Here is a 21,102-nt window from a genome sequence, read left to right as displayed (position 1 = left end):
AGTGAGAATGACACATTTTTCATTTAAAACTGTCACACTTGGGTGGATTGATTGAAGTCGGGCATATTTTAACAATTTAGTAATGTTATGCAATGTCATGTAGAAGTGGGGGCCTGGTGACTCGGTTATAGAGCACTGGGTTGCAGCGGGTTTGCATCCCACCTCACCAGGGACCCCACCCAGCCACCAAGGGCAACCCTGGTGCTGATCCCAAGCCTAGATAAAAAAAAAAAGGGAGGGTAACTGGAATCTTGGCGTCTTTCGTCTTTAGAAAATATTTCCCATAAACACAGCGACTGAGAGAGCAAGACAGGAAATGGAAGTAAATTGATTACTTGGGTGTACACAGCTAATGCTTGTTTCTAAGCTGAAGAGAGACACAACACATTTAAGAACTCAGGGCTGATGTGTTATGGACAAGGTAAAAGGAAAGCAGAGAAATGGAGGCACAGGAACCCACCCACAGGAGTCATGGTCACCAAACAGACAGACAGACTGTCTGTCTGCCTGAAGGGCCGGTGGCTGTCTGTGTCTTCTTCCAGTTGGAGCCCCGTCAGCTAACGGTGATAAAACCAATTGGTTCATCATGTTTGGATTAGTAACTAAATCGATATGTTTGCTCCTGGTTTTATTATCAATACATATCTGTGTCTGAATTTGTATCTTATAATCTTTATCAGCTTAGGGGACTAAAATCCCTCTTTGGCAGGTCACAGTCTGTGTTAATGCATAACACAGTGGGCTATAATCTATGAATCTAATGTGCTGTTGTCATAATCTGAAGAGCTAATGCCGGGTTTTGGAGATTGCTCATGAACCAGCAGGACACAGGATGTGTCTCGTCTCATCGCCTCATTAAAATTAAAAATCAGACCTCTAGCAGTGAACATCTGCTGAATAATGTGCCTCATTAGCCAGGGTGTGTCATACATTTCTCTAAATTATGGCATTTGTCATTACACTCGATTTAATTTTGATTTTTTATGATCTCTTTATTAGTGATGATTGATGGATTATTCACCTTTTGATTCTAGATTCACATTCGTCATCTTTGGTTCTTGGTTACACTGTGCATTATTCTTCTGTGATTGCTACCCAGAGGACTTTTTGCTGCACTCTATTGATGCTGGCTAGCTGGCTGGTTGGCTGCCTAGGTAACTATGGTAACAGTATCCCCATGGAAGTTAAGGAGCCCAGGCCTTGCTAGGCTAATTGTGAGCAAGTGAAGCATGTCTACAAAGTTAGATGTTGTCCCAGGCTGGACGATGGCTTGTTTTGTTTTGTTTTTCTTTTTGTCCTTATTGTTTTTTGCAGACATGCAGTAGCCATCACAACAGAAGTGATTTGCTCAGACCTTTGTTTAAAGGGCACAACATACAACATGAAGACTTGATGTTTTCCTTTTCATTAATAAGAGTAAACGGCATTTATTTGGGTTTTAGACTGTTAGTTATAACGAACAAGCTGTTTTCTTACATCAGCCCCAGTTATGGCAGACATCTTTCACTATTTTCCTATGTTTATTAGAGAGTACTATACATAAGTAATGGAAATCCCTGTTAGGTGGTAATATTCCCTACTTGCTGTAAGTGTGAATAAATGATTTGTTTCCCTTTCTTGCAGACCTCTGTTGTGCTGTTTGCCCTCAGCATTTTCCAACTGTGTGAAGAAAAGTGAAAAGAAGTTTTAATGAATCAGTATTCGCTAGCCGACGCCATGATGGACAAGTAAGTGGTTTATCTTCCTCAAGTGTGTTTGTGTGAAGTGTACCACTGTACTCTGGCCTTTTGTTTGAGTGTGAAGTAAAAAGATGATGTTGTCTCTTGTGATTACACTTCTCTCGCTCGGGAAGGTTGTCTTCTGGATTTGTTTGTGTGAGTGTGTTTCAGTACAGAACTGGGGTGTTCGAAAACACACAGAGAAGTGTGTTGTTGAGGTGGGCCGTTGGTATAAAGACAGTCTGTTTCACACTCAAACATGTATGACATTTGCATCAGGGCTGATTTGCATTCTTGTTCAGTGTGCTGGTATGTTGCAGCTGCTGTTAGTCAGTCCTTATTTCCCTGACAAAACACATTTAAAGGTTTTTCTGCCTTTGCCATACCACATCTCTCTTCACTCCCTTTTCTGTATTCTCTTCTGTTTCTTTCTTTCTTCCCCCTTTTCATTTTGGAGGAATTCTCTGCGCTCCCTATCTTTAATCTCATTTTCTCTCTTTTGTCAACTTTGTCTTTGTCTCAGTTTGTTAGATTTGTTCTATGGAGGATGGAGAATTTGGGTGCAGTAAGCAAAATAATCCACTGTCAGCATTCATAATAAGCGGGATAAGTGGTGCAGGCTAGTCAGCTGAAAGAGATAGGCACAGCAAAGGCCAAACGAGGCAGCTCTATTATGTGCTTGAGTTACAGAAAATGAAGGGGCCAAACTTAAAAAAAAAAAAAAAAAAGGTTTGACCAGTACAAAAACAATAAAGTGACAGATTGTTTTCAGAATATCTTGACAGCTGTGGTGATAAATTATGTTGGTGTGGGAGTTAGTGAAGTGGTAGAGGAGCTTTTTCATGCATAGAGTGAGATTTCTGAGGTAGTGTTAGTAGAAATTAAGTTGATGTGATTTGGTGTGTGACCACTCCACTTATTACTGGAGCACCTGTTGAGGGAGAGGTGGTCTGGTGAGTCACTGTCTTTCTATGAACAAGGCCTCAGGGAAGCTGCTGGCTAACGCTGTCACACTATAATGCCAGCATAAAATATCACACATGAAGCAGGTTATGAGAGCTTGATAATGCTATATTTGACCGAAGGGGAATTTCTCTTGCAAATTAGAAGGTTAAACTGCTTTAAGATGCGACTTTTGCAGAGCCAAACGTTCAGCCTCAAAGGCCTTAAATGTTTTGGATGCTACATGAAAGGCAAACAAGAAAAAGATGTTCTTGGTAACTTTATTTTGAAAACTAAATGCAGCAGTATTTTTTTTTAATAAGGATGTGCTGAGCCAAATCTAAGTGGAGTGAAACTAAGGCTGGGAGTTCCTAAGTAAGTGATGATGTTGTTGACAAGCTGTCCTATTGAGTGAAAGGTATCCGAGCAACCAGAAAGGGGCAAAGGAGAGGGGGAGGGTGGTCATGATTGTGCACTAGATGCTAGTCCATGTTGTAGGACGATTGTTCATCGGGGAAGAATGATAAATGTTGTGCCAAAAGGAAGTGAGGGGAAAAGTTGGAAGACATCCCCCCCGACAGTGATGGCGAACAAAGCCTCCCCCATCATGGGACTACTTAAGATTCATACAAAGGCAGAAGAGGATGGCTACTTATTTTCTCTCTAACGCACATAAATGCCCCCTGTTTTTCCACCAGCTCGCTCATGAGCAAACATTTACACATAGCAGGATATCAGTGGACATTCCTGCCAGTGTGTGCATTCCAATTGGTTGTTCCCAGAAACGAGTTGGCTTTGTGCGTATGATGTTCAAGTTTTGTAGAGCTTTGCCTCTCTGTTTGTGTTTTTTGTGCAGATGCTGCTGCTGATGCTGCTGCTGCTGATTATCCGTGTGCTCATGCGTCCTCAAAAATGAACATGTTTCAACTGCAGGATTTTAAGTTCAGCCCTCTTTTGTACCATGATGCCCTGGGATGAGAAACGTTCCTAAATCCAGATTTGCTCCATAGTGCTTGTAGACAGGGATTCTTTCTGTTGAAATTCAAGCCTGCATAATCCCCTTCAACACACTGCTTTGTGTGTGTATGTGTGTGCAAAAGTACAGAGTCCATGCACCTTTCATCCAGGATTTAAATGAACAGGAATTCCATGTAGTCGTTCTGTTTTTATTCTTTCGAAAAAAGATTTGCTCCAGGATTCATCAGTATTGCATCATATGTAAAAGCAGGGCAGGAGGATAAAGCTCCAAATTCACAGAGCGAATGCAGTCCCTGCAGAAAATATGTCACTATGCAAATGCATGTTTCTTTGTTCAACGGTTTTGATTCTTGTTTTCAATGAGGAAAATCTCCTCCAACTCACTTCCTCCTCGTTCTTCTTTGTCCTCTAATCAACCACTTTATGAATTTGCACAGTCACGGTCTATCTCCCATATCAGCGCCTGTTTTCTCTCCCTCTCATTTTTCTTCCCTGCCCCCACCTGTGGTGATGCATGCTTACAGCCCTGTCAGAAGGCTGGGCTAGTTAGATGGACAGCAAGGGTGTGTGCATGGTGATGGGGTGAAGGGCATTTACTGGAATGACCATGCTGTCAAAGAGATGAGTAGCCTCTATTGGTCTACTGTATAGCTGTGTGTGTGTGTGTGTGTGTGTGTGTGTGTGTGTGTGTGTCTGTCTTTCTCAGGGGAGACAAAACCACCAACAGAAGCTGGTTAAGAGCTTCTGTCACTTGCATAACACTGCGTCACTTTATGCCAGTTAGTTAACATTGCAATTGGGAGGATATTAAAATGCTGACAGCAGCAACTTTTAAAGCACCGCTGTGTTTAAGCACAGCCCCACAAAGCCACAAGCATAACTTAGTGTTATTTTTTTTACTTAAATGAATGTTAACTTAACCGTATGTAAATTTAAACCATGTTTAATAGCAGATAACCTTTTGAGATCGTTATTGTCCAGTATTTTTTAATTGAGGCCTTTAATTGAAATTAAAAGCAGATTAACAGATGGAGTTTTGGCAGCTGTTAGATACAAACTGAAGCTCAATCAGAAAGTCAGGTGACACAGTGGCGTGAGCTCAATAGCCCACGCTGTCAGCATGTTTACCAGAGGCTGAGTTTCTGAAGTAGGGCCATTAATAAATTTGTTCTGGTTAGAAGAGCCACCATTACTCAGTCGTCATTCAAGTCCTATCATCAATTAAAAAAAACGGAGACCCGTGACATCGGCACTTCCTCTTCATCACCTCTCCAGACCACGGTGTCACCAAGGGCGTGGTTCAGGGCACCGCTGGGCTCGCACTGAGGCTTGACAGCCGCTCGGGACAAACTGAATTGAGACATGTGAAGGCGTGGTGTCGTTGGGATTTGTGGTTGCATAGTAAAAACTCTATCAGCTGTCACAAGGTTTTGTGGGAGCCGATGAGAGCCAAGTCAAAGTGCTTCCTGAGGATGTCGAGGGGGATGCACCCTTTGGCCTCCGGCTCATCAATCTTATCCAACTGTCATCTTCTCCCAGTGCTGCATTGATGCTGTCAGAGGAGGACGAGAGGCAGGGACTCGTCTCGTTGTGTGTTGTTGCTTGCTTGTATATATGTTTTGTTTTTTTGATGGTATGTAAGTGAAGAAATGACAATCATGGGAACTTCTAGAGGAAGATGTAAGAACAAAGGGTTCTGTTGTGTACATTGAAGGTTAATGCTGCCTTAAGGTGCTACAAATTGCAAGTATATCAAGAATAGTTCTTGACCTTGATCTTTGTGAAGAACCATATTCCATAGAAACTGATCTGAAGTAATATGCTATTATTTACAGCCAGCTAAAATCTATATTTGACCACCACAAGCACTTCATTCTATGGTCCTGTGGTCACCAGTTTGATTAATGTGAAACCCAAGTACGGACTGTGAATGAACATCCTTTTTAATGTGATGATCGGGAAGTGAACCAGTCATGTTTGTAGTCTGGTATGTATCATCTTAACATAATGTGATTGTTTTTATACAGCAGAGCAGAGCAGAGCAGAGTGGATGGGGGTTCATTACAGTAGCTTACCCCACCAAGCAAATGCAAATGAATCTGCATATTTGGGTTGATTTGGGTGACCTGAATTCAGTAGTCTGGAAGATTTGTCTACTTATTCTGGGACAGGATTTGTTGCATTGGCAGCAACTTCCACTCTGACAGCTCAGTATGTTATCGACAGTTCTGATGATTTTCCCTGTCTGATTCTCATTTGTAGTATGACTGGATCACTGTCAAGATGTAGGTCTGTGTTTTTCTACCTAGTTTGATTGCAGTGGACTGTGTACCGACTGTGAATAAAGCCTGTGTACTTGAGCAGGGAGAATGTATTCAGCCTGTTCCTAAAGGTTTTCATTTTGCTCACAGAAGCAGTCTAAAGGAACAGACTGGAAACTTTTGTGAATAGAGACCCAATCATCTGTCACAATGGCAATAAGAAGATTTCTCTCATCCCTTCTTGGGCTTATAACATTTCACAAACTAAAAAGAAAAGAATTTTCCAGCTGACCGTTGCTACTGCTCTGATGCACATTATTCCATAAAGTGTGTTTTGTTTAGTTAACAGTGCAGAATTTTACTGCAGAGCTTTGACCAGTGCAATGGTAGATGTCACATAATGTCTGACTCAAAGTCAAATGAGCCTCGTGGGTTGTTAGTTGGTGTGAACAGTTCCTGTGAAGTTGGCTAAATTGAGTATTAAGCGTGTACATGAGAATATGTCTACAAGCTGTGGGGCTCTAATATTAGAAGGTAAGTATTGATGGTGGTGGCCCTATGTGTTTTAATGTTGTGCTATCAACACAATAAAGATTTCATTCTAGATGGATTAACCCCCCCCAAAAAAAAAAAATGCCCCCAGATGACATATCCTACATTAGCTTTTCCTTTTTGCCAAACCAATCGTGGGGCTGGAAGAGTTATCACCATATTAAGTTAGGTTGATGCGCACAGCGGCGGTGTACGTGTAGGTGGAGGAGGAGTAGTTGGCTGACCACACATGCTAACGTTTGGGCTGCTGCAGCTGTGCACACCAGCACATCAGGAGTAGAAGTGAGATCAAAGAGCAAATGATGACAGGAAATGTTAACAGAAATTTGAGCAACAGTGTTACTGAAAGAGACATCCAAACAGAGCCAGCCTAAGGGTGAAAAGACAAAGAAGAACGTGGAAAAGAAGGGTCTGAGAAATTAAAGGCTGAACAAGAAACAGTGGCATGCACTGCAAACTGTCGAAAGGATCAAAAATAAGTAATACCACTAATCTTTTTTACCATCTGAAGTAGTGCAATCCTTTAAAGCACACACGTGCAAGACATTACAGCCCCAGGCCCAGTGTGAGACCAGTGTAACAGGAACAGACCATAGTGTCCACTTTCTCCAGGACCAAGCTTTAGGAAAAAAACAAAACAAAAAAACATTTAAACTAAAAAAGCAAAATATAAATATATCATAAATGCCATATCTGACTTTATTGCAGAAGACAACATTTTGGATTTATTAAATAATAAATTAATTAACATGATATCTTCACATCTCACTTGGGAGTAAAACGAAACCTTTAAGAGACAGAGATAGTGATTTAATTTAGATGGGGATATACATCAACATCTATTAAAATGAGAAGCATTTGCAATGTTTTTTTTTCTCCCCAGCCCTAACAGTGAGCAAACAGTACTGAAGTATGCCTTATTTGCCTTATGTTTCTGTATTACACTCTTACATTGATAATTGCATAAATTGTGCACCCTCTACTTAGAATGGACGCTGTGTATGTTTAAGGCTTGGTCACGACTGGCCACTTGTGGGATTATCCCACATAAAGCCAACATAATTCAACGGTGTTGAAGGGAGACTTATTTCACTTTATTTACATTTGGTTGATTTACAGCTGTGGCTTCCTGCAGCCTTACATGTGTACGCACATACTCGTAGTCTGTCTTTAGACAACGAAGTAGAGGAGATGAATGTTGTCGTCAGAGACCTCTGGGTGCTGTGATGGTTTTCACACGATAATATTGATCACTTGGCTGCTCACAATTAGTTTGCGCTCAGTTATAAAACGATCTACTGCACAGTTGTGTGGGGAATTGTTTGTTCTCAGACTGCTTTTCTACTGTGTGTGATTTGTGTGAAATGTCAGTTTTGTTGTCTAACCAAAAGCTTGAGAGTTAAACATGCAGACTCAACATGCACATGAACCACTTCCTCCCTCTACTGTAGCCACACACACGCTGGCACAACATAACTGTCTTGTCTGATCTTTCTGTCTTTTCCCCCTCCCTAGCTTGAGGATTTTATAATTCTCACCAGAGGAAGAGCGTCGCATCTTGCACGGAGCCACAGGTCAGAAACTCTACTCCTCTCCCTCCCTCCCTCCTTTTTTTTGCTCTGCAGACCGACACTGAGCTGCTTACTGGTCTGCGTGCTTCAACACGAATGCTGCATGCTTCTCCAACACTCCCTGTAACCACTCCAGGGCTTTTCCCCTTTTTTATTCCCTCTTGCATGACCACACCTGGGCAATCCAACTTTGATTTGATTCTGCTTGGCTTTGGTCCTTGTGGTACTTTTCCTTTTTACCAATCCTTTTGTCATTTGCCTTCACTGTGTGATTTGGTTTTGCCTTCCTATTTAAGTTGTGGTTTGCTTGTTTTAAATCTGCCTGGAAGAAAGCTGATGCTCTGTGTTGTCTTAATTATATACAATGATATAATGCTGACAGACACTGTGTGCACACAGCTGCCTGCTTTTTGCGTCCTTCCAAAACCAGCTTTGCTTTGTAGCTTTGACTTTTCACCAAACTCCTCTCAAAGTTGTTCAGTTCTAGCTTAGCAACCATAACAAGGGGGAGGGTAATACTCAGGATCTAGAGCTTGGAGCTCAGACAGGGATGTCCTTATATCACTTTTCTAGACCAAAGGCAGAAGAACACAAACTTAATATTTTTTAGATGAGTTTATTAGCAACAGGTTAACATTACTTCTGATGTAGGTGTCCTCAGTGTTTGCATTGTACTGTAATACAGTTTCATTTATAAGAAGCCTCATTCAGGACCAATATATTCACTGTGTGGAAGATGCGCTGCACTGTCCTTTAGGAAAATATATGCTCCAGCAGGTCCCCCTCCAACAGTACAAAAGAAATGTCTGAAAAAAACTTTAAACTTGGTTTTGCATCATTCTGTAGTGAATCTAACTGGCTCTGCACTGCGGTGGAAGAACAATGTTGGTTTTCCATATTATTATCTACTGTCCTTCTGTTATTGTTAACTTAAAATATGATATTCTATGTGAAAGCTGACATGTAGCAACTAATGGCTTAATGGATGCACCTGTGCTTCAAGTATCAGTAACTGCTGCTCATGCATTTTTCTTTCATTCATTAGTTCCTAGAGAAGTGCTAGTTTTCAAATGAAAATTATTTGCTTATTCAGCTGCTTGAATTTTAAGTGACCCATTTTTCTGTAACGCCTTCAGTGGTTTTCATTATCACAACAGCAGAAGTGAGCCCTAAATCTGCCAGCTAGATCATGAGAAGTCTGTGTGAAAAGTGTTACAAGTTTTATGCTTGGCTTTGTGGTGTTTATCTCTCGATACTGTGAAGGAAACGGTGAAATTTGTGTTTTTATCTCCTGGTGTGCCAAGTTCAGGAGGACACACTGTTAGTGTTGTGGCAGCTTGTGGGTGATGGGGTGAGTTTTCACACAGCTCTCCAAAGGAGGTTTTTGTCTCTGACGGCCAAAATTATCACCATGAAATCAGTGCCTGCTGAAGACTGCGATGAGAAGAGAGCAAAAGAAAGGGGTCCTCTTTAAAGGCGGAAAAGAGAGGAGAAACTATAGCAAGGTTTTTAGTGAAGTTTACAGCCCCTTCAAATGCCCCTTGACTGGTGGGAATGTTTGTTTTGTTCTTTCACTGTTGCTTAAAAAAAAAATCAGTGAAATGTTTGAAATGTTACCTCAATTAAGAGGAATCATATTTAGATGTTTTCCTTTCACATTTAAATCCGGGCCCATAAGATTTATTCCACTTGAGGAGCTGAAGTCACCTGCCCGCGGCCATTATACTATTTAAATAAGTACCACCAATGCGACTACCATTCGCCAGCTTGGCACCACAAGACCTTCAGCTGGGCATTCGCAGATTCCCAGAATAGTCTCATATTATACGCCTCAAGGCCTGGCTGGCATCACAGGAGCCTCAAGGAAACTACATCAAGTGAAAAGTTTACAACTTTACTCTTAGTAGAGGCTTCTATGTGACCCCAGGCTATTAAAGATCACCAGTGTTCCTGCTAAAGTAAACCAAAACCACTTAAGATTTTCATTGGATTTTTTTTCTCTAAATGCTAAATTTAAACTTTGAGCCAGTATCTTTTGGGTCATCTACTCACAGCAGCTCCAAGCTGATGTTATTCTTGTAGTGAGAGTGAGTGAGTAATATGCTTTGTACTCTCTAGGAAACAGTTTTCAGTTAGCAAAGTAAGTGTCTACAAAAGGCTTTTACAAAACACGCACCCCCCCTTACCCCCAGTTGTTTCTGTTCTAGGTGGTCTTCAAATATAAAAGTCCCTTTTATTGTTATTTTTTGCCATTGCAGATGTCAATAATAAAATTCCTTCCACTTTTTCCTCCTTTAATCAAAAGAAACTGTGCATGGTGATTATGTTTTCATGTTGGACTACAGATGCACATTTGGTTCTTGAATGGGGAACGCCACACAGCAATCCTTGTTTCTCTAGTTAGCTTACTCCACTTGCCCGTATGTTTATAGGGAAGTTTTCAGATCTTCCAGAACCATGTGACTCAGGGAAAGGGTGTGTTGTTTTTAAAAAGCTTGCCATCGGCAGACTAAATATACCCTTTGCTGGACCTGACCCCTCATTTGCCTTTGCTGTGGCCACTTTAGGTCGTCATGCTAGCTCAGCAGGGGCCCTACAACTAGTAATTATATAGAAGGGTTTCCATTTTACATCCCCCTGTATAGTGCTGCCTTCACACAAACTCTTTTTTCAATTTAGACATTTGGGTTGTTGTTGATGGTTTACCTCCACTTCAATTCTACCTACATCGTCTCAGTGGAAAAATAAATAGTTTCCAGCCTCTTGGGCATCATAAATGAGGTTCATGTGCTCCTCGTCATCCTTCTACTTTAAATGTACTGTAGAGGCAAATTATTAATTATTAAGTTATTAATCCTTGATGTGGCTCTTTTTAAAAGTTGAACTTTTCCCCCCTACATTTAATCCAATGAGCTCACCATGGATAAAGTGCAGTGACTGCTGCATCATGTATTTCAGTTTTTAGATGATTTCCTCCACGTCAGCTGTGCTGTGGAGGTCACACAGCTGTTCGCTGGCTTTCAGATGACTGTATGTTAACATGATGTGGCTTTGACACGGTGGCTTTGCACTTCACAACTGAAGACTGATGTCTGCCTCCAGTGAATTCCAGATGGTTTGGACCGGAGATACAGGTTTAACTGTTGTGTTGATTTATCCATTTAGAGGAGTTGAGCAAATCTAACTATTGCTGGAAGAAAGAGGAGCTGCACCAGTTTGACATTTAAATCTGTTTTTAAGGTTTTGGGCAGTACCACTGCATATGTGGAAAAGAACGTGTAATAAAGCATTTAGTGATTCCAGAGGGAGATAAATTGCCTAAAGAGAAGTACTGAGTCAGTGTTAGTAGGGGCCGAAGTGTGAAAATGGAAATAAATCTGAAAGCATGAAGATGGAAAGAAGTGAGCTTCAAAGTCCTCTGTAGCCCACTCCTCAGTTCTAATTGAATCTAGTTCCTCAAGGCTGCCAAGGAAAATGTGTTGAGTTAAAAAAAAAAAAAAAAAAAAAGATCTTCTCTGCTTCTTCTGCATCGCTGATGATGATTTTTTTTTTGGGCTTGCAATGCAAAATCAGTTTGCATTACAAACTTTTAGGACGTTGCTCATGAACACAATTGGAGACAGGCTGTAGCCTTAATCATCAGATGGTGTAGTGTAACGTTCATCTGGAGTTGTAATGCAAGAAGCTTAGCCAATACTGAGAGACCATAAAGCTTTGGCTGTCCATATCCAAAATGCCAAAAATGATTCATCAGCCTGCAGGGACACGCAGCCCAAAACTCTGATGCAGCTGGCAATATTTTAGGATGGGCTCTTGGTCCCTGTCTGGTCTTATAAGAGGGATTTGATGCCCACAGTTGGCATTATCACGTACACATGTGAGCGTTCTCATGTCTCTGCCACATCTATAGCCAAACACCATTAATCTGTAAATGACATTGGAGCAGACATCTGTCCCCATCAGTGTGTCATCCTCTGTGGTTGCAGTATTTTGTTTCAAGTGAAGGCTTTCTCTCGCTCACTCACTTTCTCCAAATAACCCACAATACCCTTGGAGAATAAAACTGTTGGAGAGAGAGAAGCAAAAGTCGTCTTTTTGTCAATGCAAAATAAATCGTGGATGATTCAATGTAAAGGGCTAGAACGAGAATAATGGTTAATTGAGGATTTTTCTTTGTCAGTTATTTTGTCTCAAGTATTGTCAGTAAAAATGCAAATCACAGGTTCCTAAACTGGAGAAAAATGCATTTAGAAAACTGTAAGCAGTGATTATTTGTCATTTTCATTTAAAAGCTCAGTTAAAGATTAATCAATTACCAAACTTGGTGTGTGTCAATTTTCTGTCACTTAATCAACTGATGGATGAATCTCTAATTTATCAAAAAGCCAATTTTTTATGACAAGTTACTGTGCAATCAGTTTAAGGCCTAATTCAAATATAATATATTATGAACAAGTTGGTGTCGTGTCAGTTTATTAAACAATTATAAACACACCTCGTTTGAGCCTTCTGGTAATTTCCTTTTAATCATCTATGGTTTTCCTGCTCATAAATTGGCCAGTGATTGTTTTTTATCAATACATGCTCTGCTTTCATCCAGCTTCTTGATTAAAGCAGCAATTTCTACTGATAGTTACACAATCATTACATTAATACCAGTTATGACACTAAACTAAATAACAGGTCTATTAGAAACTCTTCAGTAAAGCAGCCAGATTATCACAAGCTGCTGGTTCTGCATTATCACCATTCCTGCAGCTGGGTGGGTGCTGTGCAGATGGTTCTTCTGATTAAGTCAGTAGTCATAGAGTTAAGTAAATGTAGTTTATAGTTCGTATTGGAGTGAGTGGTGACACTAATAGGCCTTGTTTCTCTTAGGAACGTATTAGCGACCGAGCAGTTGCTCCTCTTTATGCTTATTTAATTGACCATAGACATTTGCTGGAGGTGTAAAAAGTAACTAGCAACTATAAAATAGCAGAAGCAAGAACAACTTGGAGAAAGGTTTGTCTGCAGCGCAGTATAGAAATATTACATTGCTTTGCCAGATGAGACATTCTTTCCACAAACCTAACTACTTAAAGCACGTTTCCCATTACACTGTTTGTTTGTGCGTGGTCAGGCCTGTTGGTATTATAGCGACAGAAAAAGCTGGCTCTTGGCGTGCTGCAGAAAAAGGAAGAAGAGCATCTCTGTGCATTGATGCTGATGAAGAGTGAGTACATGGAAAAGAGAAGCCAGAGAGGGGGAAAAAGAAGTGTGGGTTTGGAGTTGTTGGCAAGCACTGAATGTCCAATCCCTCACATTACACTCTGTATCCTCTCAGTGGCAAGTGGTGAAGCTGCTGGTCTGTGGTCCTAAGTGTTAATGAAGTAAAAGATTCTAATATTGGTTTTTAAATTTTACTTTTTTCACAGACACTCACCAGATGGAAATTGTTGCTTATTGCATAAGCGAAGATGCATACACACAGATTTTATTCTCTATCTGTTATTAAACTATTTACAAGAGACAACTAGTTTGTGAAATCTCTGTGTTCACTAAGCCATTATGAAAATGGGCTCAATCAAAATTAAATAATTCCCATTTGACCCATAAAGACTTTAAAGCTGAGAAAGTTGTTTCATACTCACAGATAAGCAGAACTCCAATTTCCCCCTCTCCGTCCTCAGCGGGCAGCCTGCCAATATCTGTGCCGAGTTAACAGCACAGTGCTGGGAACCCCAAGGCCCCAAGCAGGTGTCAACCTCCCTGCCCAGCCAAGGGAGCTGAGAGGGGAACACAATAGGCTCAAAGAGACCTGCCAGCATGGTAACCGTCTTAAAAATCCCAGGCCAGCACGACCACTCCTCTGAATCTCTCAGCAGCATAGGGTAGCTGCCAGTCCTCTCTTTCTGCTACTGTAACACTGACTCTCAAAGGGGTTTGAAGCTTTTTTTTTTAAGCTTTGCTCTAAATGGGGCGCAGAGTGGTAGGATAGATAGGGGACACCGGGAGTGCACTGATAGAGAGATGAGTCTGTTTGAAGCTTTACTTATGCAGCGTGCCATCAGAGGATTTAGAGTGGTGGAAAGAATGGAAAGAAATTTGGTCTGTTTTTTGTTTCCATCATGGATTCAGTATTTTTATATCATTCATTCCCTCTGAGCCTGTCGCCCTCTCCACCTCTATATAACCATTCCCAGTTTCTTCTGTTGTCGTGAGGCAGTTTGTGGATAATATTTCTAAGATGCTCTGAGATCTCACGAGTTTATGTGATCTTTGAAAACACTATGTTGGCTCAGGGTTTTCCTCACAGCTAAGCTGTCCCGGCATTTAGATTGGCAAGACTGTAAAAGAACTGGATGAGAGGGAGAAGTGCTGCCTTTCTCTCTCCTTCGCTCTCCCTCTCTCTCCTTCCTTGCTCTCTGTTCATTGTTACCACTCTGCAGTGATGATGTGGATGTGATGGGGGTGGAGTGAAGTGGAGTGGAGGCTACCCTCATCTTCAGTAAACAATAGGTCCTTGTGTATTTGACCTGCTCTTTAGCAGAGTGGAGTCCTCGGCTGGGGCTGAAGCTGGGATTGAATTCCATCTTTGCCTGATTTAGTTCCTAACAATCTCAGTATTAGGGGAGCAGAGCTTTTTGGCTATTTACAAACGAATCAGTAATCAATTATCAGTCTCTGCCTTTTTTTCCCAGCAGTAGTGGCCTTTATTGATTGTATATACATGCTGTGCCATATGATATGTCCTCCCCCTGGGTGTGGGTAACTGATTGTTAACCCAGATTTCATTGGAATGAGCCACAGTGGTGCTTCTGGGTCATTTAAAAAGTGCTTGACAATGATTTATCTGAGCTATGAACCTATAATTTGTTCTGTGATTTTGGTTAAAACATCGAAAATGAGGACAAATGTACTGCTAAAGCAGCAACTTACTTTACATTTAACTTGTAAGATTTACTTTACATTCCCTCTGTAGGTCACTTTTATTCAGCAGATTTCTCTTTCAGTCAGCTCATTGTAAATTTGAGGGAACACGGTTCTTTTCAGTAGCTTGAATGCGGATTAAATCCATATTATTTGAGCACAGCGAGACTTGCTTGTTGGCTTCCTGTGAGTGCGTTTTGTTATCTCGGTCCTCGTTTTACAAGACATCCGATAACCTTTTGTCACCTGCTTCACGTGACCAGCCCACCCATTTTGCAGAGGTGTTCTGCAAAGAAAAAAACCAGACTAACCTGTTTTGTGTCGGCGTATTCTGTCAGAGTGAACAGGTCAAACCATCTGACCAGTCAGATACGCCTGCAATGACAATGACTAATAACTGATCTACAGTTAATGTAGTGTTGTCTGTGGAGATTCTTAGTCATCTAGGTGAGTTGGGTTAGTATTGTAAAAAAAACAACACACTAACGGGTGTTACACTTAAGTAAAGCCAGAATACAAAGCTTAACTGTGTAGAAGCCCTCCACCATTGTCCCTTTCACATGATTGGATTAAGAGAAAGGAAGCAGTTGAGCCTAACAATTGAGTTATGTCAGTTAATCACTTTTTGAGTTAACACCATTTAAGTGTTAAATATATTTACAGAGTACAAGAAACAAACCAGTCTAACGTCCATGTCAGAGTGAGTTGGGTTGACAGGCAAAAAAAAAAATTAACCTCGAGATTATTTTGCCTGTATTACAAGCAGGATTGAGAACGGATTTAGAGATTTAATTTCATATTTTACTTAAGCTTAAAAGCTTGTGCTTTACCCCCAACTTTTCTGCTGACCCAAAACTGTCAATTAGGAATATGAATATGTTTCAAATGTAAGATATTAACTATTAAAGATAAAATATAGCTCAACAAATGACTAAAACCACTAACCATTCAGTCACCAAATGACACCTATAATTATGATATCCTGACAACTTCAGTGTGGTTTTGTGCTGATATTCAGTTAAAAACAAGGAAGAAAAGCTGAAAGTCTTCATAAGTCTGGTATTTCAAGATAACAACTATGTACTTACCATAAATTTTAGGATCTAAACTGTGTGAAATAGAAAACAATGTCAAGGTTTGATGATGATGTGAGGCTGTTAGTGATTATATCACTTACCAGCATTTTGTTGTCATTTATTTGTGTTAAGAAGCTGCATTGACTAACCAAAGGAAAAAAAAAAACATGCTTTAAAAATTACAACCAAAACAGGTTTTATTTACAATGACAACCTCCCGAGGCAGGTCTGGATAAGTTAAACACAAATAGAGAGCTGCGCATCGTGATGTCAGTGCACCAGGGGAGTGTTGGTCAGAGGCAGAAAGATCACTGCAAATTGGCAAATGGAAAGCGACACCTGCACCTGATAAGAGCTGATAGCTACCAGGAATGCTGTTGTCATCGCTGCTGTCGTCATCATCAGTCGAGACACGCTTAAAGGTGCAGGAGGAAGCATCAACAATAGCTTTTGGAAGTTGCAAAGAAAAGGCTGATTTTCTTAACTGGTGTCAAGTTGTTGCACAGCGCATGCCATTAAACTGAGTCATTCATAAACACACACACCTGAACACAGCACAGGCCAGAGTGTGACACCAGCTCCATTTGTGTATTATATATTTTGTGATTACTACAAACAAGCGTTGGTGTGTCTACCGGTCATCATGTGGCAGTTCAGGATCTCATCATGTGCTACGTCCCTCGCTCCTCAGTGCAGCCTTCTCAGACTTTATTTAGCCCAGCTTCTCTGAAGTTTTTCCAGGTCTAAAAGGAAATGGGGCTTTTCCAACATAGCTTTTAGATTTTCATTGTAATGAGATCAACAGAAAATTCTCCGGTGAGCATTTACTTCCACTTGTTTTGTGATATATAGAATAAAAATAACTGATTCATGAACGGAAATGACCTGACTAACAAGATAAATAAATGAATAATGAAAAAAATCCCACATAGAGGTTTCTGGACATTTGCTGTAGACAAACAAGGTTTTGAGGTTAACAGTAAACTTAACGATTATTGAGACCTTTAATTTACCAGACAATTTTGACTGAGCACTGTTTTTTATTCAAGTGCGTGTGATGTGCTGTGCAAACCTTCTAAAGCGATACAAAAGAGGATGAACCAATCCTGCCAGCTTTCAGTATGAGGGAAGTGGATTTGGTGCCTGTCCCCTTTTTACCGTCTGTGCTGTGTGATAAAATCAGCCTGTGAGGAACTCATTTGTTTCTGCATCCTTGTACTGTGCTTTTTGCTACCGCAAGTTTTAGTGTGCTACTTTACTTTTTTTCTGTGTGTGTGTGTGTGTTTTGCAGAGGAAACTTCACAGTGCCGAAGTTAACGGAGTCCAATATGGGTTTTGGGGTACTAGGAGTTTTTCTGGGGCTGCTTCTAGAGGTGTCCACCCATGGACCGCATGCTGTGCCACGAACGTTGTGGCGACACCAAGGTAAGTCTATGCAGTATGTAACTTGAAATAAGGGAATTTTATTTTAGACTGGTATTTATACTTAGATTTACATTAGAGAAGTTATGTTTAAATAACCCGATAAGTTATAGGATATATTAATACTATCATGTTACATAGATTATAGATGTTAAAGTTCTGCATTAGTTTAACGACATATGTGTTTCTTTACATTGTCTTCCAATTGAAAACCAAACCACAGCTTATTTTGAAACATTGAGTGACAGGCTCCACATCATTCTCAATTTGAGAAGTTGTGGTGTTTAGCCTGAGTCGGTGAGTTTTCGCTGCCTTAAAGCAAGAAACATGAGACACTGTAAAGTTTCGACGCTCCGCCAACAATGCAACAACAGAAAATTCACACGGTATAGATCTCACATCACAGCTCTCTTTCAACTCGAGGCTCACAATATATTGTTTGGTTACACCTGTTTCCTTCATTTATATGAGACAGCTCTCACCGCAGGCTGTCACGTTAGAGCGAGTGTCAGACGGAAGTCCTGCCTGCATGCTGCCATTTACATAAATAGCTTCAGTAACTCGGTCGCTCTGTGAGAACCAGTCCAGCTCACCCTTTTAGAAAAAGGCTTCTCCGGACGCTGTTGTTGTCAATCTGTCATTGAACTTATTTGCTTTCATTATTGAGGCGCCAATGTCCTTGCACCTGCAACTTGAACCCACTTGACCTCGGCTCGAGCTATTTCATCCAAACTCTCCTCTGGGCTTGACACTCGCAGTATTACACTCTCACTTTCAGTGGAAGCTGTAAACACAGTATTTTGTGACATACGATGAATTTAGAAAGTTGTTAGTTATGTTATTATTCACACATCCTTCACTCTCTTACCCCTGGTATAGTCCTACTAAATCAATCTGTCTGTAGTTTGATGCTGAGCAGGAAGTGTATAATGGCTTTGTCTGAACTATTTCCTCTATTACCACCTGACTACTGAGTCTCCGTAATGAGCAGTAGAAGTGAATCAAAACTGCATTAAATGAGACAAAGCTCCTGAGAGATGAGAGGAACTGGATTCATTGTTTGCATGATTGTCATCATGTGTTCCTAAATATTGAATTCACGGTAGTTTTTGATGCTGAAGTAATGTGATCCAATCGCTTTATGCTCAGATTTGGATCTGATGGAGTTTTCGGAGCCCGGGATCTTCAACTACTCCACTTTGTTGCTGAGTGAGAAAGGAGATGCGCTGTACGTGGGAGCAAGGGAGGCCGTCTTTGAGCTCAGCAAGAAGAATGTCACCGTCAGAAACAACAAGGTATCAAAAGTCGAAAAATATCAGAGAAAGAAAAATATATTTCAATTCTTTTTTTAAATCACAATTTTCTTTCTACACAACTTTAAGGTTCAGTGGACAGTTGAAGAACAGGCCATGAAGATGTGCACTCTTAAAGGAAAATCAAAAGAGGTCAGTCGAGTGGTTCATATGGTAATGCTATTTTTTATAACTGAACAGTCAACAATAGGAGTATGTTTACGTTTGTTTATCCAATGTTACTTTTCAGAGGGACTGTCTAAACTACATTCGAGTTCTCCAAGTTGTAGACAACGAGCGACTGTATGTGTGTGGCACCCATGCCTTTCAGCCTCAGTGTGACTACTTGGTAGGTTAATGTCCTGCCGCTCCTCACGCTTCATGAATAAAGATGTTTGACCCCGCTAATCAATGCAGCAGCCTCACAATGTAAGAAATGTATCCTCTCTTAGAATCTCGCGGACTTTTCGTTGGTGGGTCAACCTGAGGATGGCCGGGGAAAGTGCTCTTTCGATCCTTCACAAAGCTTTACTACTGTCATGGTTGGTGAGTTGACACCAGTTTTTTTTTTTTTTTTTTTTTTTTCGTAAAGAACCATTTTGGTCGTCAGCCCTGCAGCAAAAGCATAATAATCCTTAGTAATCTATTTTTTGGGCAGGGATGTAAAATTGACTCTTTCTTCTTCTATTTTCTGGTTTTCTATCAGATGGAGAGCTGTACTCTGGGACAGCTTATAACTTTTTAGGCAGTGAACCCATCATTTCCAGATATTCTCCATACCAGTCTCTGCTGAGGACAGAGTACTCTACGTCATGGCTCAATGGTGAGTTGGGACAATTTGTGACATTTTTTTTTTTAATATGTGATTGGTTTAGGTAGACATGTACGAAGCCAGTCTCTCTAAAGCAGAGCACAATCTGATCCCTTCTGTAACAAACCTTCAGCTGGCTATTGTTTTAGTTTCGTTCCTCTTTTTGGTGACGTCTAACTGCACAAGCATTTCACTGATGTGCGAAGGAAAATATGACACACTTCTCCTGTGGTAACAAATCCTTCCCATCACAATGACAAACTGTCATTGTGATGGGAAGTCACTGTGTGACTACAGGCCAAAATCATTAGATACCCAGCATTTAAGGACTCGGATTGAGATTGGGGCAACTTGATTGATCTCTAGTGTCTGTTATCTATCATTGGGGAAAAAAAGTTCTCTGATCAATTATGCACAACAGCACCTTGTGCAGGTTTGTCCTTTGCTCTAGTACCTTTTACCAACACCTTTCTATCTGTGCCCCCTGTTTTCTTTTCAGAGCCCAGTTTTGTTTTTGCCGACGTAATCAGAGAAAGGAAAAATAAAGCAGATGGTGAAGACGACAAAATCTACTATTTCTTCACCGAGGTGTCAGTAGAGTACGAATTCTTTGGCAAACTGCTCATCCCCCGGGTGGCCCGCGTCTGTAAGGTCAGCGCACGTCATGTGCCATCTGTTCATACCAGCAGCATCCTTTAGCTCTTATCTTACTGTGCATGGCCTTTTCTCTGTAGTTACTTATCTTGTATCTTTTTTTTATCTCGATCTAACCTGAGTTTAGTTCAGCTACAGTTATGTTATTCATTGTGTAATTCACGCTCAAGTGTTGACACAAAAAATACCAATGCACAGGTGTACCATTAATCAGAACACAACTTCCTTCATACATTGCATTACAAAGAACTTCCTGTTTCAGGCATAACTCGAGTTACAATCTTAACTTAAGGATTTGTTACCAACAAGTGTAGCTGTAAAACAGCATGCAGAGATCATTGAGCTTTACTGAAAAGAACTCACCTCACTAATCTAGGGACATCCATCCCAAAAATATCCCAGTTACTTTTTTATTGACTTCAAATCTGCCCTCATGTCTGATTCTCTCATATGTATGTCCTCTAATTTCCCTGACATTCATTTGTTGTTAAGTTCACAATTTCATTACGACCAGAAGCGTAGCCTGAAACAGATTATCAGACTAACATGTACACCCTCTCATACACCCGCTGTTCTCTCTCCATTCATTTCCTTTCTCCTCTACGTTTTCCTGCACTGCTTAATGTCTTCAATACCGCACCACAGGGTGACCTCGGCGGGCAGCGCACTCTGCAGAAGAAATGGACCTCCTTCTTGAAAGCGAAGTTGGTTTGCTCCATGCCTGAGCTCAACTTTGTTTTCAATGTAGTGCATGATGTCTTCATCCTGAAGGGCACAGACTGGAAGGACACAGTCATCTACGGCGTCTTCACCTCTCAGTGGTCAGTGATTTGGTGAAGCCAAGAAGAAAAAATGTGCAATTTTACAACATAAGGTTCTAAAGGAGGTGCTAAAATGTATCCTGACTTTTCCC

General features: G+C 40.8%; 1 protein-coding gene across 3 annotated transcripts in view; it reads left to right on the top strand.

The window, feature by feature from the left end:
* The window catches only part of sema4d (sema domain, immunoglobulin domain (Ig), transmembrane domain (TM) and short cytoplasmic domain, (semaphorin) 4D), a 33,255-nt gene that overhangs the window by 5,463 nt on the left and 6,690 nt on the right, over window positions 1-21,102 (top strand). The window contains exons 2-11 of one of the 3 annotated variants that reach the window (XM_026354148.1): window positions 1,624-1,727; window positions 7,967-8,025; window positions 17,302-17,435; window positions 18,582-18,727; window positions 18,815-18,877; window positions 18,975-19,073; window positions 19,177-19,270; window positions 19,431-19,547; window positions 20,035-20,186; window positions 20,835-21,010. In XM_026354148.1, the coding sequence (XP_026209933.1) occupies window positions 17,339-17,435; window positions 18,582-18,727; window positions 18,815-18,877; window positions 18,975-19,073; window positions 19,177-19,270; window positions 19,431-19,547; window positions 20,035-20,186; window positions 20,835-21,010 (944 nt within the window). In that variant the 5' untranslated portion in view covers window positions 1,624-1,727; window positions 7,967-8,025; window positions 17,302-17,338. Of the gene's footprint in view, window positions 1-1,623; window positions 1,728-7,966; window positions 8,026-8,061; window positions 17,197-17,301; window positions 17,436-18,581; window positions 18,728-18,814; window positions 18,878-18,974; window positions 19,074-19,176; window positions 19,271-19,430; window positions 19,548-20,034; window positions 20,187-20,834; window positions 21,011-21,102 lie in introns of those variants that run through there. The other 2 variants (XM_026354149.1, XM_026354147.1) reach the window with 2 other exon arrangements.

Source organism: Anabas testudineus, chromosome 12 (genome assembly GCF_900324465.2).
Source record: "Anabas testudineus chromosome 12, fAnaTes1.2, whole genome shotgun sequence".
Classification (NCBI taxonomy): Eukaryota; Metazoa; Chordata; class Actinopteri; order Anabantiformes; family Anabantidae; genus Anabas; species Anabas testudineus.
This window is presented reverse-complemented; position numbering and strand designations above follow the sequence as displayed.